We start from the raw sequence: 15,518 nt of genomic DNA on the forward strand, positions 1-15,518 counted from the left end.
ATGAAAATTTTCACCTTAAGGGTCCCCTTTACTGGACTGGAGCCCCATCCTGACACCTGGGATAGTGCTGCCTGCTCCAGCTGCTAAAAGTTCAAAACTGGCCCCCAACTTCGTATTTCTCTTCTTCATGGTTGAGGATTCAAATTCAGCAGAATATTTTGAAGGCTGAGCTCAATTTCTACACAGGGAGAAAAATTGCTCCTAAACACTCTAAATCCTTCTTTCCCTTCAACCCTTTGATCCATTTATTTTTGCTCACACTGGAAATTCAAATACTAAAATCAGTATACAACAAGAGAAATATCATAAACAATTCAAGACTGGGTGTGGTGGCTCAGGCCTGTAATCCCAGCACTTTGGGAGGCTGAGGCAGGCAGATCACTTGAGGCCAGGAATTTGAGATCTGCCTGGCTAACATGGCAAAACCCCATCTGTACTAAAAATAAAAAAAATTAGTTGGGTGTGGTGGTGCACTCCTGTAATCCCAGCTACTTGGGAGGCTGAGGCAGAAGAATTGCTTGAGCCTGGGAGGTGGAGGTTGCAGTGAGCTGAGATCACACCACTGCACTCCAGCCTAGGTGACAGAGCGAGACTCTGTAAAAAATAAATAAATAATAAATAAAAAGAATTCATGAAGCATTGCCTATTTTTCAGAAGACCCCAGGCATGGAGAGGGAGTCACACCACTGCTTCTACCCATGCAAGAGATTATTTTTTAAGGCTATCTCACATAGTCGTTAAAAATGCAGGATTGGAAGTCAGACACATCTGGATTCCAACCCTTGGCTATTCTATATCCTGGCTGTGTCACTGATGGAGAGTCATTTAAAAGTCATGTAACCTCTCTGAACCTCAGTTTCCTTCATCTATGAAACCTTACACAGAGTTGTTCTGAGAATTAAATGTGATAATGTTTTAAGTACCTACCACAAAACAGGCAGTAGGCTGAGAAGGGGAGAAAGGCAGATCATCATAATACAACAGATCCAGCACTGGAGACGTGACCACAGTGCTACAGGACCAAGAAGAGGAAGTGGCTAGCCCTACCTTTCACAGGGAAAGGAGTCAGAAAAGGCTTCTCAAAGAAGATAACTGAAGTAGGAACCTGACATGGTGGAACATAGTAAAGGATACTACAGGTAGAGGCAAAGGTACATATGCAATAATTTTGTATTTGAAGCAATTATCTGTTAAATGTCTGCTTTCCCTGCGAATATAAGCACCACGAAGGCAGGAACTCTGCCTTACTCACTACCTTAATCTCTCACCCAGCACAGGATCTACTCAAGAGATATTTGCTGGCTGACTGAAAACATGAGTAGGTAGAAGTTTAGGGTGACTGAAGTCCACAGTATACAGAAAGAAAGGACAGAGGCTGGAGGACTAAGTTAGGCCAGACTGTAAAGGGCCTCGTGTGCTCAGCAGGAAATTGAGAGTCCATGGATATCTTTAAGTATCTTAAGTAGGATTACTTCTAGCAGGTATAGGCTGGCTCCCTGGATACCTCTGTGATGCCAGAGGCCCAGCCCACGCTAAAGTCATCCTTGACTAAGGCCAAGGATCCTACCTAGTTCCGCGGCTATAGCAGCCCTATCAACCAGAATGTCAGAGTTGCTCCCCGGTGCCAGACTATGCAGACCATGTGGTCTCTATAAACACTCTTTACAGTCTGTACACCACAGAATCCTCCTCAGCCAAAGAATCTTCCCAAAAGATAAATTCTGGATCCTCTACTGCTGAATGATCTGTCTCCTCAGTTACTCTGGCCCAACTCCTTGCATGTACAGGCATGTGCGTGTGCACGCACACACACGCGCACACACACACGCGTGCACGAACACATGCGCGCACACACACGTGCATGAATCCTTTCCCCAGGGTCACCTAAGAAAAGAGGTAAGGTGAAACTAGGGCTCCCTAAATCAGCATAACCTCCCCCAAGCTCACTGTTTTATATCCCCAAGTTAAGTGCCCCACATATTAGAGGGGCTCCCCGACGCCCCAACTCCTGCACAGTGAAAGAGAGAGCAAGACACAACAGGAGGCCACACTCAGCAAAACTGGGCCCTTATCACAGGAAGCACTCAACACTCACTGGGGTCCCTGGAAGCTTAGGACCCAGGCCATTCGCTTGCACAGCAGCTATTTAGTGAGCACCTTTTACCACGAGTCAGGTAAACATCTAGCTGGCTGCCTGCTAAGGGCCTTGGTTCGGACAAGAAATGAACTCTTTATCTCCATAAACATCTCAGGACTAATGAGATGAAGCGGAGTCCAGTCTGGTCTCCTAGTCCAGCCAGAAACTCTCTTCAAGCTGATACCAGGAATTTTCCCCCCTTACCCACAAAGCATGTAGTAGCAGAAAGTAGCTTCCTGGGTGAGACTCAGAATTCTTTGAGCACCCTGCTCCAGGGCTGGCCTAGAGTTAGCAGGGGTTGCCTCCTCAAGATCACATCTCCTCCTTGACAGGGGCCACTGAAAAAAAACCCCATAACCTCAACAGTCCTGGTTTGGTGCTGGCCCAGAGCAAGTATCTTCCTCCAGGATCCCAGCTACAGATGTTCCAGGAAAAAGGTACCTGTCTTCTGGCATCCCTCAGGAGCCAGGCCCTGGCAGGGGATGGTGGCCGGGACAGAGGAAAGAATGAGTTCCCTCTGTCTCCTTGAGTCTGTTTTAATGGGGAGCAGTCCATGCTAAGGAGCTCCCTTGGTCATAGGAATGAATCTCTTCAAAAAAAGATGGTCAATGTGGGAAGCATCTCAGAGCTCATCTTATCTTCTCCCAATCTACTGCAGGTGCCCAAACTCTGACCCCCAACCAGACTGGTCACAGCCTGGGTTCCCACACTCCCAGGGAGAGGAAATACCCTCTGCCGCTGAGGTGAGCCTAAACTTGCCTCTCTGACCCTGGTTCCATCCTTCGGGGGCCCCCACGAAATTCAATCTGCATCTCTCTCCTGCATGGGACAGGATCTCCTGGCTAAAAAAAAGATATCTTGCCCTGCTCCCTGCCACTACGCTACTTCCTCTAGGATGCACACCTCCAGTGTAGATGTGCCGTGCTATTCTTGCAGATATTCTGCTTTCTCCTACGCTTTGATTAAGGTCTGAGCTTTGGCTTTATTGGTCTTAAAAAATAAATAAAGCACCTAATGAGATCCACAGGCTTTTTCTCTTCTCCCCTCACCCCGCCCATAGAGAAAGACATGGAAGGGGGACCTTCTCCCCCTGTGAAAACCTCCAGGCCAGAGGAGGGTGGGAGACAAGCTAAGACCAAGCACTGCCCTTCCTTATTCCCTCGGGCTACAGTGCAAGAAACAGCATCTTAACCTTTTCTAGCTCCCCGAGGAGAACATCCTGGAAGTGTGGTCTCTGCCAAGGGTTTTAAAGTCTTTAATTTGATTTCCCTCACATAGGCAATTGTTGTAATTATTCTGATTAGGAATCATTACCCAGTGCAGCCTCTGCACCCGACAGGCACAAAGCATCCAGCGGCAAGCTGCAGTGGGCCAGGCGGGCCCAGCCACAGCTCCTGGAGGAGCTCTCAGCAAACAAAAGCCATCGATGGGGAGTTCTGGGTGAGTTAATGAAGTGCTCACATGCCACAAGAAGCCAACACTAAAGCTAAACAAAAACACCTCCAGTCCCCGGGGCTAGTCCCACAGTACCAAGCTCAGCTCCCCTACTCCCCAGCACACCCAGCACAGGCTACCCCGGAGCCAGCCAGCACAGGGCCATAGGCCAGGAAGGGGTGGGGGCCCCTCTGCCCAACTCCTGGCAGCACTGGGACATCTTGTCAGAAACCCTGACGGGAACAGCTGGAGATGACAGATCAATGGTTCAATACTCTCAACAGCATGTCACTGATGTGACAGCAAATGTTATTCTAATCAAGCCATAATCATAGTCAAATTACACAGCTACATTCTCAGGAGGGGAGGGAGAGAAAGGCAGCAGGAAGGGGTCAGAGGTCAGGAATTAAAGGTCACTCAACCTACCTCCAGCACTTGCTGCAGGCTTGGCTGACCATCCACCATGGCTTGAATAATCCCGGTGAGCTGAAAGGAAAGAGAAATAACTGATGGGTAGAAAACCAGGGTGAAGGGACTCAAGGCTGAACAGAACCCTTTCCTTTCTGTTTTTCTCCTTCTGCTGTAAAGGGCTCTGATCTGGCACTGCTTTAGGTTCAAAGCCCAACTAGAAGACTTGAGAATAAAGACCTAGGACGCAGGACACAATGTGAGCTTCTCCCATAAAATCCTGCCCTGAAATGGGTGTACACATACACACACTGACCACAAGGCATGTTCTCACACCTGTTTCAGCTTTCAGCTTGCAAACAAATTGATGTTACATGTCTTTTGTATTCAATAGGCTCAATAACTTCCCACAATTACAGTTTCAAGTAAATTCAGCTCCTAGCTTCACAGAAGTTCCTGTAAAACTTGGGGAGTTCTCATACAGGACAGGCACACTTGGCTTCAAGTCCACCCCTTTTCTGAGCCTTGGTATCCAGCACTGCCCCCTGCCACACTCTCCCTAACACCTTCCCTAACATCTATGAAGTCCCACAGGCTCCTATCCTTCACCCTGCATACGTGGGTCATCGATATGAACTAGCCAAGCAAGAGACAGAGTCACCTTTAACTGATGGGGAAACTAAGACAAAAAGGCCTAATGTTCAGACTATGACCTAGAGAATTTCTGACTCAGGCCTATGCTCCACCTAGGTCATGCCTGGGTTCAAACAAGCTTGTTGTTTTCCTTTGTTTTGGTTTGGTTTAAAGTAAAAATATCCCTCAGGCACAGACTGGGGACAGACTACTTAACAAGGATCTGAGGGCATAAGGCCCCCATGTCCTGGACACCAACTGGAAATCACCACCCCCGGCATGTCCCTGGCTACTTTCAGAAAGAGCAGTATCTCAGACTTGCTTGGAAACTTCTTTTTTTTTAAAGTGTGTTGGGGGGGAGATTAAACTCCAATTAAACTATAATTATACTTAATGAATACCAAATACCCAATGCACAGAAATCTCTGGCTCTAAGTGGGAAGGTTATTTTCTCATGGTGACTTACATGGAATGGTAATATACACCTTTTAGGGAGAAATTTTCATTTTAAAAACGCTGAGCTCCTCTAGGTGGGTTTCTGTAGTTCATCAAGTCATTATTAGGTGGTATTTTAAGGAAGTGTAAGGACACAGCCACTCTATTTTATATTCCAGAAACTGTTTTTATATTAATCTGTATTTTAATTGGGTAACAGCTGCTGCCTACAGACTTCCCATGGTCTAAAAGGAAAATAAATTAGAAAGATTAACTACACTGTTGCTTCGCAAAGCTTTAACCCACAGCATGCCCACCCGGCTGGCACCTCCACACCCCTTCCTTGCTTGGAAGACCAAAGAACTGCCCAGCAGAGGGAGGGCCTGAGTCAAAGAGAAGAAAAGATGGTCCACTAAGGGCTGGGGGGCTGGGGGTGGGGGAGTGCCCTCGGTCAGCAGCTTCAATAATCTTGGAGTACAAAGGACTCCTCCTTTTATTTAGTCAATAACTATTCATAGAAAGTCTGCTGCGGGCTGGGCCACATTACAGGAACTAGGGATCCGGCAGTGAAGAAAAATGTAAAAACTCTGCCCTCATGGAATACGCATTCTCGGCAGCCCCTCCTACGCCCAGCCCCAACTAGTACCCAGAGCCTGTACAACTTCCAGAGCCACAAACTGAGTAAGCAGATACCCTGTTTTGCCTCAGTCATGAAGGGGCCAAAGAGAGTCAGGAGGAGGCTTATTACCAATCCCAGATTAGTGACAGACACCCACAGGCCCACCGCTGCCCGTTCTGGTCCAGCTTCTCTCCTGTTAAGCCTAGGGCTTAGACACACCTTCAAGCCTGGAGCTGAGGCTCAAGATCAGGACCATCCTGGAAAAGGCAGACCACAGCTACTCTCACTTCTTAGGAAGCTCCAGGGTCCAAATGTTAGTCTTGTGTCTGGTCTGAGTTTCAGGGGGCAAGGTAAGGTCCACTTCTTCTCTTGGCTCCCACCAACAGTCTCTCAAATGAGCTGAATGCCAAGGGCTTCAAGAAAGTCTCACTCACACAGGAAAGCAATGCACGCTTGCCAAGAGCCCTCCCTCCCTGGAGATAAGGTTTAGGTCAGCACCTGTGTACCCCATAAGCCCCTGCCCTGGGCCCCAGGAAAATCACTGATGTGGGGCAAGAAAATCACTACATCAAAATGGAAAACCAGAGTGCTGCTCCGGGGTTCTGCTGCAGGATGCCTCACTGCAGACTAAGCCCAACTCTCCCACCAGGAGCTGGGGAAATGGAGCTCCAGCATCCTGAGGCTTTCACAAACTCCACTCCAGTGCTCCGTGATCCTAGAATCATCAGCCTGGGAAGAGCCTAGTGAGGTAAGCTCCTTCTCTCGCTATGCTTCCCAGACAACAGCCATTTTCATTTGTGGCCCAGTAAAGCACGGCTCACAGCTGAGTTCCTCAAGGATTTGCATTTAGCCCCCAGAGACACAGGGGCTTGAGCAGTTGGCTCAGCTAGACAAAGCCTTCTCAGGGAAGGCCTCAGGCCCCTGTATTAATCCCTCCAAGGATGGACCACCCCGTATCAGCTCTGCCAAGGCACTGGACAAAGAAGGGATGAAATTAAAGTTAGTTCTGGGCTGGGCGTGGTGGCTCGGCGGGCAATCCCAGCCCTTTGGGAGGCTAAGGCAGGAGGACTGCTTGAGCCCATGAATTTGAAACCAGCCTAGGCAACATAGAGAGACCCCATCTTTTTTTTTTTTTTAGTAAAAATTAGTTCATCTACCTGATAAGAACACCTGTAAGGCTTATACAGGATGCTATGAGGGAACGAGACAATTCTGTTAAATTAATACTGGGAAGTTCTATCTTAGGCCTAACTTAAATCCTTCATGTCACAGTTTAAGCCCAGTCCCACTTGGGTTAATACATGTTTGTAAAAAGCTTTCACTCCTCACAACGAAAGGTACTAGAGCAAAGCCAAGTATTATTAAGCTGAGAACCAGGATTCACAGGCTAAACAGAGCTCAGAGACCTTAGCCACTTAAAGCAGGAGAGGTGAGAGGAAGAATTAATGTGTGCTCTGTGGCTCCTTTCACTGAGGGATTACAGATTAACTCCCACTTCTCCAGACTCAGAAACCACAAGGCAAGGGGCTTTTGACCCTGACTGATAACATGGCTGGTTACTGAGATCCCCTACCCTCACAAGGGCTTTGTCCAGGAATGAGCTGGCTTCATCATAAACACTAGCAACTACAGGAAGCAGCCCAGGAAACTCAGTGCCAATAGCATGTCAGCATCCAGCACTTTCTCCTTTCACAGTTTATCTCCAACACAATCGTATTCTGACACCAAGACAGTTTGTTGATTACATAAGCACTTGTCTCTGGTGTGCAATCTGATAATCAGACCCACTCTTTCTCCTCAGACAAAGAGACCAACAAATCTCACCCTTTATAAGTACAGGTGCAAGACAAAGCCCTTTACTGCATTTAGCAAAATGAGTATTTCTCTAGTTTTTTTCACGATAACAACAACAAAAAGAAGACATGGTTAGGGGCTGTGCAGCAGCCCAGCTGCTAGAGACAGAGACTTGATGAGCTGAAGCAGATTCCAGAGGTCACAGGGAAAGGGCTCGGGAAGGAATGAAACACATCCCATCCTATCTCTGTCAGAACCATGTCTCCAGGCCAACTCTCAACTGAAACTAAAAAAGGACCTCAAGAAGGGTACTAACACTTTCCTAATATGAAGCAATAAAAGTAAGAGTCTCTCTGTGTGTGCTAGAAACTTATTCAAAGTGGAATCCTTTTTCCTACTGTCCAGTACTGAGCCTGCTTCTCTCCCCACACAAGCATGTGCCCATGTATGTGCACGTCATATGCATGTGCGTGTGTGCGCGCACACACACACACATATATGCTGGGGTTAAGAACTTCTTGTGCACAAGAGAGAAAATCCTGCCAGAGGAACTACTTAAGTATAATCTGGAGGTTTGGGGTTGTTCCTCACACTTACTAATGAGAGATTTCCTCTGGTTGGAATGACCTCCATCCCTACCCGCAAAAGGCACCAACTGCCAGATTGGATGAGGTCTCAGAATGACAGTCCCCATCCTGTGTCTATGTCTCTTGGAGATACAATTCCATCTGGTATGGAGACAGGGGAAAATTTATATGATCTGAGGTTTTCCAAATAAGACTTCACTTACTCAAAATAACAAGTTAGCAGTACAGTTGTTTTTGGGAGAGACAGAAAATAACTTCTTGACAATATTCATTCATTTAAGGGACACCTATCAAGTGTCTACTTGGTAGCAGACCCTAATGATGGGATGGAGACGGATCAGGTCTAGTTTCTTCCCTCAAAGAACTTAGAGTCTAGTGAAGAGAGAGATAAATAATTATAGTATAAATTATCTGATCAGTTCTATGTTGGAATAAGCACAACTCAATCTGAGGATCAGGGAAGGTGACCCTAAGCAGAGTCCTGGAGGTCAAGCAGGAGTTGGCAGGGAGAGTGGGAACTCTGTGCAGGCAGAAGGACCATCATGTGAAAAGACAGACTATAAGAGGGCAACCTCTGGGTGAGGGGAGCTAGGTGGGAGACGAAGCAGAGAGAGATGAGGCTGGTCAAAAAGGGATGGACAAGATCATGGCGAGTTTTGAGCTCTGGAAACCTGAGACAAAATGGCAGACCCAGTGCCTACAGAACAACCACATTTTCACTTTCAGAACAGGCTTCATAATAAGGATCCCAACCACCACTCCTACTCCCTCCAAATTATGCACGTGCGTCCTTGGGTGAAGCTTTCTAGAAAGAAGAAACTGTTCATCATAGCCTCACAATCCCTCCTCCCATCCCCACAAAAAGTAGCAGCAGCAGCCTCACTCTAAAAGAAGTCCCTCTTCTTCCTATACTCTCAAGCATCCACTCCTGCCCAGGGTCCAGCTCCAGCAGAATTCTGTTCCATTCCTAAACAGGTAGCAAACTTACCAAAATTTGGGCCTGCTTATCTATGTAAGGACAAAAGGACATTAGCCTTTCAGGCCAGTGGAGGGATCAGGGAACTGGCTGGCTTAAAGAAGTCTTTCCTTCCCTTCCCATAAGCAAGGGGATTTTCATCTTCATTAAAATGGTGATTTTTCAAATGGGGCAGAAAAGTCAGATTAGCGCCCCCTGGTGGTATAGGTAAATCCCAGGGGAAAGGGGAAAACCCAGTAGAGGAAGGAGCGAACCAGAACGCAACATCATTAGTTGGAGTAACAAAAGGCTTAAGAGGCTAGGCACCTTGGCAGATAGATGCCTACAGCAAAAGCCCCACCTGGGTCAGTTGGCAAACACTGGCATCGAATTCAGAGCAATTTCGAGGCCTCATATCTGGACTAAGTCAGCCTCAGGGCCTACCAGGGTCAGACACACTCATTCCCAGCCTTCTCACCAAGGAGATTTTTTGGGATAACTCAAGAACCCCTTTCCACCTATTTCATTCACATGTAGCAGACAGGTGTCTAAATGAAGGCACAAAGTCTCTAATGTACCTCAGCCCCAGACTCTTAAAAGATTCTCATCATCCCTGCTACCACACATTCTTAACCCGATTGCACCACAGCCTGTTGGCCACCACTGAGTGTCACAGGGAAAAGTGTGACATGTCACAGGGAAAAGTAGCCACAGAAGGCTTCACACAGTTCTGGGAGTTAGAACTTGCAGGGGCTCCTCCCCTCTGCCAATGGCTCTTTTGAGCCTCCAGCAAGCATCAAAATCTCAGTTAGGCCCAGTTTCACAACCTGTAAAATGGGATCAATACCTCCCTGCTGACAAGGAGGCCAAGTACAGTACCCGCCTAGGATAAGGAGATTTCAGCCTTGGCCAGTCAGGCCTCATGCTTCACTCAGACCACTCTTCTCTTCCCTCGGTGACAGAATGTACCTCCGACAAACAACCTACGCTTCATGCAGGGCCACTTTACAGGAGGACAGAGTAACAATGCCAGAAAGCTAAGAAGGCCTGAACATAACCCTGCCTTGCAAGTGGCTGAAATCTTTACCTCTTGCCCAGGGGCCCTAAGGGAAATTGAACTGGAAAGAACTTGAACCCCAGAAGTGCCATTCTGCTCCTGGTCTCCAAGTGCCGGTCACCAGGAAGGGATGCTGGGGAAGCAGGGGTAGACTAAGCCACTGCTCTCCCTGGGTCCCCAGTAACAACAGTGACCTGAGTGGAGCGTCAGACTTTATAAAACCTAACTGCTAGGTCCAGTGCGCACTTGCCTTAAGCACTGAGAATCCCTATGCTTTCTCTAAGTGGCCTATATAGAGCACCAAGGATTCCAAAATTCCCCTCCCAGCAGCCCTTGCTGCCCACTTCTAGGGCTCTTACCTCTGTACAGAATGGGGTAAGCTGTGGATGGACTACAGGCTGGACATACATGTGAAAGGTAGACTCAATCTCCATGGTCCGGCCATTTAGCTTCAAGATGGGGAACTCGATGATTTCCTAGAGTGCCAAAGATACAGAAAAGGAAAAATAAGTTATTGTAATCGACCATTTCCAACAGTAGCTCCAAGTCAACAAAAAATGAGTGTTTTGGGTTCATTAGCTCCTGCCAGGCCAAACCCAAGATTGAGTGAAACGGCACCAGCAGTTACAATCCTAACCCTCCCACTGCTAATATCCTCATAGGTTCTAGGGACCGGACACAGCCCTCAACCCCATTGTTTCTGGAAACGGGAAGGAAGACAGTGGTGCCATCTGCCCCAGTTTCTCCAACTGGTTCTCTAGCAGAGGCTTGCTAACTCAAGCCCCTAAGAATACCCCCTTCTTTCTCTTGCCCAGGTCCCTGTCCTGAAATGGGTCTGATCTCCTGCCATATAGACAACCAGCCATCAGACCAATGCGTAGACTTCCTTGTATGAAGTTTGAACCAAGCTAGTAAGTTTCTTCATTATTTCTTAATTTTTTAAAAAGATAAAAAAGCCAAGGGGATCCCAAAGAGGAGGAGAAAAGTGAGTAACAGTAACAGGAGCTAGCACCTCCCACCTTTCTTTCAGGCAGTACACACTCCCCCTACACCGCCAGCCCAATTGCTTAGCCAGCCCTTCCCAGTCCACTGAAACATAATGGAAGAGAAGGAGGAGGAGTGACAATTTGTTTGGAGTCTCTAAGATTAATTTGTCTCCGCTATTTAATAGAGATGCACAGCACCAAGGTCCTGGTGTGCAAACAGGCTTGCAGAACGCTGGCTGTGCAGCACGCCTCATACATCGCTCCTGGGAAGGGAGGAACACACCAGAGGGGGGAGAGGGCAGAAGAGAGCACATGCGTACCAGAGAGAAGAGGGAAAGCAAGGAGAGAGAATAAAAAAAATTATTGCTTTTTAATATTCAAAAACAGTTTGCAAAATTTAATCAAAGCAGAGGAAAAGCTAACATTTTTACCACTTTGACATTTTTATTAGCGCTTTCATAAATTTTTAAAACATGAATGGAATTAGTTTACAACACACACACAAAAAAACTGCCCTGAAAACATCTGGAAGAGACAAATAGGGAATAATAAAAAAAATAAATAAAAGCAAAATTCTCTGAGAAAAATTAGCATGTGGAAAGGGCCTCCACTGCAGAGAGAAAGAAAGGGGGCTCTGCCCATTCAGTGGCCCCAATAGCTCCGGCAGCACCCCTTCCCCGGGTCCTTCATTCTGGAGAAGACCTTTCCAGTATCATTAAAATCAAAGTAAACTGGTTCTCTCCAGAGACAGCCTGGAGAAGCAACACGAAACAGATGACACCTGACTGCACTTAGGAAATGAATGGCTGGGAAAACACAAGGAGAAATGGTCAATCTCCTTGATGTCCCAGGAAAGTCAGGCATCCTCCCCGCAAAACATACCCACTAATATTGGGCTTGTTTTTAAAGCATCTATTTCAATCCAATACATAACAGTAGGACCGAAAACCAAATCAAGTCCATCAGATTTCATGCTAGAGAGATTCAAAGATTCTGGTTGCCTTGTCTCCGTGGGCTGATCTCCAAAGATGAGGAAGCTGACAGGATCTTACTCCCAGAGATAGAGAGGGCAAAATGGCTGCAAGGCTGAGGCAGAGGGGAGAGAAGGGAGGCCCAGGCTGCTGCTTAGACCAGGTGATACCTCTCCTCTCAAGGTGAAGAGAGGGGAACACTCATTTCCCAATTCCCTGGACCTTCTGTTCCCCATGAAGCATTACATACAGAGTAAACGGGGGTTTGGAACTGAATAACAAAATTGAACACACACCAAAAAAACACACATTGGTCCCCCTGCAAAAAATCAGGTATCCAGGATTTCCAAGAGCCAACTCTGAGGTGTGGCCCATGAGTCAGGCTCATCTGACTCCTGATTTTTCTGATGTGTCCTTCCTCTCCCCCTAAGTAGAAGAAACACTTCCTCAACAGAAAGAGCTCTATAGCGTGGTGAGTTTGGCTGCCCTGGTGTCTAAGGAAACAAATACAGCCAGCTCCTCACTAACAATGTTAGCTGGGCCCACAATGAAATTTAACCTGTGACACAACTGTACTTTTCATTTAAACTTTCATTTGGAGAGCAGCAGTGTTTGGAGACCTACAGTTTGTCCTGCTAATAAAGACAAGTGTTGGGACCTTTAAGGATGTCATTCATCTTTGGCTTTTTATTAAATTCAATTTTCTTAAGCCCATGATACATTATGAAATTAGGAGTTGACATTCCTCTGGAAATAAAAATATCTATCAAACATAAATAGAAAAAAACCCTCTATTACCAAGAATTTATGGCTTAAAGTTGATCTCTTTCCACTTTTTTACAAGCACATGGTTTGTTTTAGATATCCGAAATGCTATTATAGATCTAGGATTTCATTAGTATTTATTATAAAATACTATGTGCTTCAGCTTCCACTCTGACCAGCACCAAGTCAGCATCCCCAGCACACTTTCTAGAAATCTGGCCTTTGGGTTTCCCCATTGCAGCAAATAACAGCAAATACTGCAGCTCAATATTCAGACTTTCCTGATCCTTCGCTTCCTCACCCAGAGGGAAATGGGGCCAACTAAGTGCTGAGACTCAGAGCCATGCTCCCAGAGAGGAAGAACAAGCCAGACTCGCATCCATGCACAAAAAAAAAAGGAAGGGGGTAGGTCCCTGAAATTCTCAGGGGGCCTAGACCCAAGGCCCAGGACACATCAAATTTGGCCTATTATAAACATATCTCTGATAATGCTAGCTTATCAGCCAAGCCTTCTTCCCAAGACCAAGAAGAGGCAGTTTCAAGGGCCAGTCTCAAAACATGACTTTTCAGGGGCCCTTTCTCCACAACATGAGGAGCTGTTGTAACAATGAGCCTGCACATTGGCATATTCACTTGAGCCACTGAGGATGCAAAAGAGAAGCTTCTGAGAAAAGACCCTCTGAGAAGTTACAGAAGCAAGGACCTCACTGAGGCACTTCTTACCTTCCCATGTTGCCCAGTCAGTACTTCCATACTTCCCAGAACCTTAAAATACTGGCCCAAACAGCCCAGTAGTGGGAGAGGTGCCCCAATCTGCATCAAGTTGGCACAACTCTGCAGCCAGGGCACCTGGAGCATGACAAACATTTTGACGATTTTTAGCTGATAATGATCAGAGATGGAACCCCATCGCTACAGGTTAGTGGCATTAATCCCAACACAAAGATTTGTGACAATGTGCCCAAGTGCCAGCCACTATGTCCAGTTGCTCAGATAATGAAACTGTTATTCCTGACCCTCACCTTTTCTCTCAGCCAATTTCATCACTCCCCTAGGAAGGTTTATTTCAGAAACAGTTTTGTGTAAAAGTAGCACCAGGAAGGAAGGAAGGACCAGTCATATTTACCAGCCCTCTTTCCCTATCCTAATAAGAGCTTCACAGTTCTTTGCCTTTGTATGCCATTTGCATTTAATTAAACTACCTGAGTGCCTACTTTGTGTAGGCTATCAGACAGGGGCTGGAGCAGGACTAGAGATAAGATGTAGTCTCCACTTTGGAGAAGTGCATGGACTATGAGTAGAAAAGACAGGCAAACAAATAAAGAACAGTACACCGTGATAAATACCTTAGTGGAGGGACGTACACTGTGTTATGTTTTTCCATTTACAAAAGCGTAGTTTCACATACATTTTCTTATTTTACCTTCCTTAATACTAGGAGATAGGTTACATCATCATCACCATCACCATCTTCAGGTCATAAATCAATACTATTAAGCATCCACTATTCACCAGGCAGGGGCTGGCTGTAGACACAGAGATGAATACAATGAAAGGTGGCTTCTTTCTCTGAGATGCTCAAGTCTGGGCAATGGGTGGAGAGGAGCTGGCCTCCAGTGCTCTCCAAGACACGTGGAAAATGCAATCATTTTATTCCATTTATTGTATACTACATGGCAGATACTGTGCTAAGAGGAATGATCTCATTTAATCCTCCTAACTCATGAGGTGGGAATCATAGTCATCCCTATTTCACAAATAAACTAAGGCCCAAAGATGTTAATTCACTTGCTCACACTTACACTGCTTGTGAGGGACAGAGCTGGAACTCCTAAAGGGGAAAATGAGAATGAGACTTAAAAACTGAGTAGGATTAGCAGCTTTCAAAATCTGAAGGGTCAAGAAAGATCTGGTTCTCTTAGTCTAAAAGGTTATCCTGTAGAGAACTCCAGTCTACTATCTCCTAGAAACAGAGTCTGCTCTCAAATTTTAAGAGCAATGAATGTGGACTATCCAGGCAGAAAAGTTCTAGAGGTTTGCTACTGAAAAGATTCCACCATGGCTGCAGTAACACAGATGGCAAGGCAGGAACCATGTGCCTTCAGTGTGATCTCTAGCACCTAATTCCTATGCTGGCACACCAGCTTCACTCTCTCAACTTTTGTTGGGTAAACATATGAAAGAGCGGCTAAGTGGAGGATACAAGCCAAGGGCCTGGCTGTACCAGAAGACACAAAACTCTCCGCAGAATCAGAGAGGGGAAATGATCTGCCTAAGATGTCAAAGATGGTCAGTGATACAGCCAGGATTCAAACCCAGACATTTAACAGTTCAAAGCACTTTCTATCAGATCTACTCTCATCTCTAAGTGGTTTCCTCCCTCAACTACTACAAACCACCAAATCCCAGTCTTACCTAGGGTAATCAACCATCTTGTTGATCAGGACCAAGGGTTTCCTGCAACATGGACTCTTCTTTTTTTTGAGACGGAGTCTCGCTCTGTCGCCCAGGCTGGAGTGCAGTGGCGCGACCTCAGCTCTGCAAGCTCCGCCTCCTGGGTTCAAGCCATTCTCCTGCCTCATCCTCCCGAGCAGCAGCTGGGACTACAGGCGCTCGCCACCACACCCAGCTAATTTTTTGTATATTTAGTAGAGACGGGGTTTCACCATGTTAGCCAGGATAGTCTCGATTTCCTGACCTCGTGATCCACCCGCCTCGGCCTCCCAAAGTGCTGGGA

The 15,518-nt window shown here is 46.5% G+C and overlaps 1 protein-coding gene across 7 annotated transcripts in view; it reads right to left on the bottom strand.

The window, feature by feature from the left end:
- The window catches only part of ERI3 (ERI1 exoribonuclease family member 3), a 134,377-nt gene that overhangs the window by 87,955 nt on the left and 30,904 nt on the right, over positions 1 to 15,518 (bottom strand). For all 7 annotated transcript variants that reach the window (XM_050800161.1, XM_050800159.1, XM_050800158.1 and 4 more), the window contains 2 exons: positions 10,419 to 10,535; positions 3,998 to 4,057 (listed from right to left, as the gene is read on the bottom strand). In XM_050800161.1, the coding sequence (XP_050656118.1) occupies positions 3,998 to 4,057; positions 10,419 to 10,493 (135 nt within the window). In that variant the 5' untranslated portion in view covers positions 10,494 to 10,535. The remainder of the gene's footprint in view (positions 1 to 3,997; positions 4,058 to 10,418; positions 10,536 to 15,518) is intronic.

Source organism: Macaca thibetana, chromosome 1 (assembly GCF_024542745.1).
Source record: "Macaca thibetana thibetana isolate TM-01 chromosome 1, ASM2454274v1, whole genome shotgun sequence".
NCBI lineage: Eukaryota > Metazoa > Chordata > Mammalia > Primates > Cercopithecidae > Macaca > Macaca thibetana.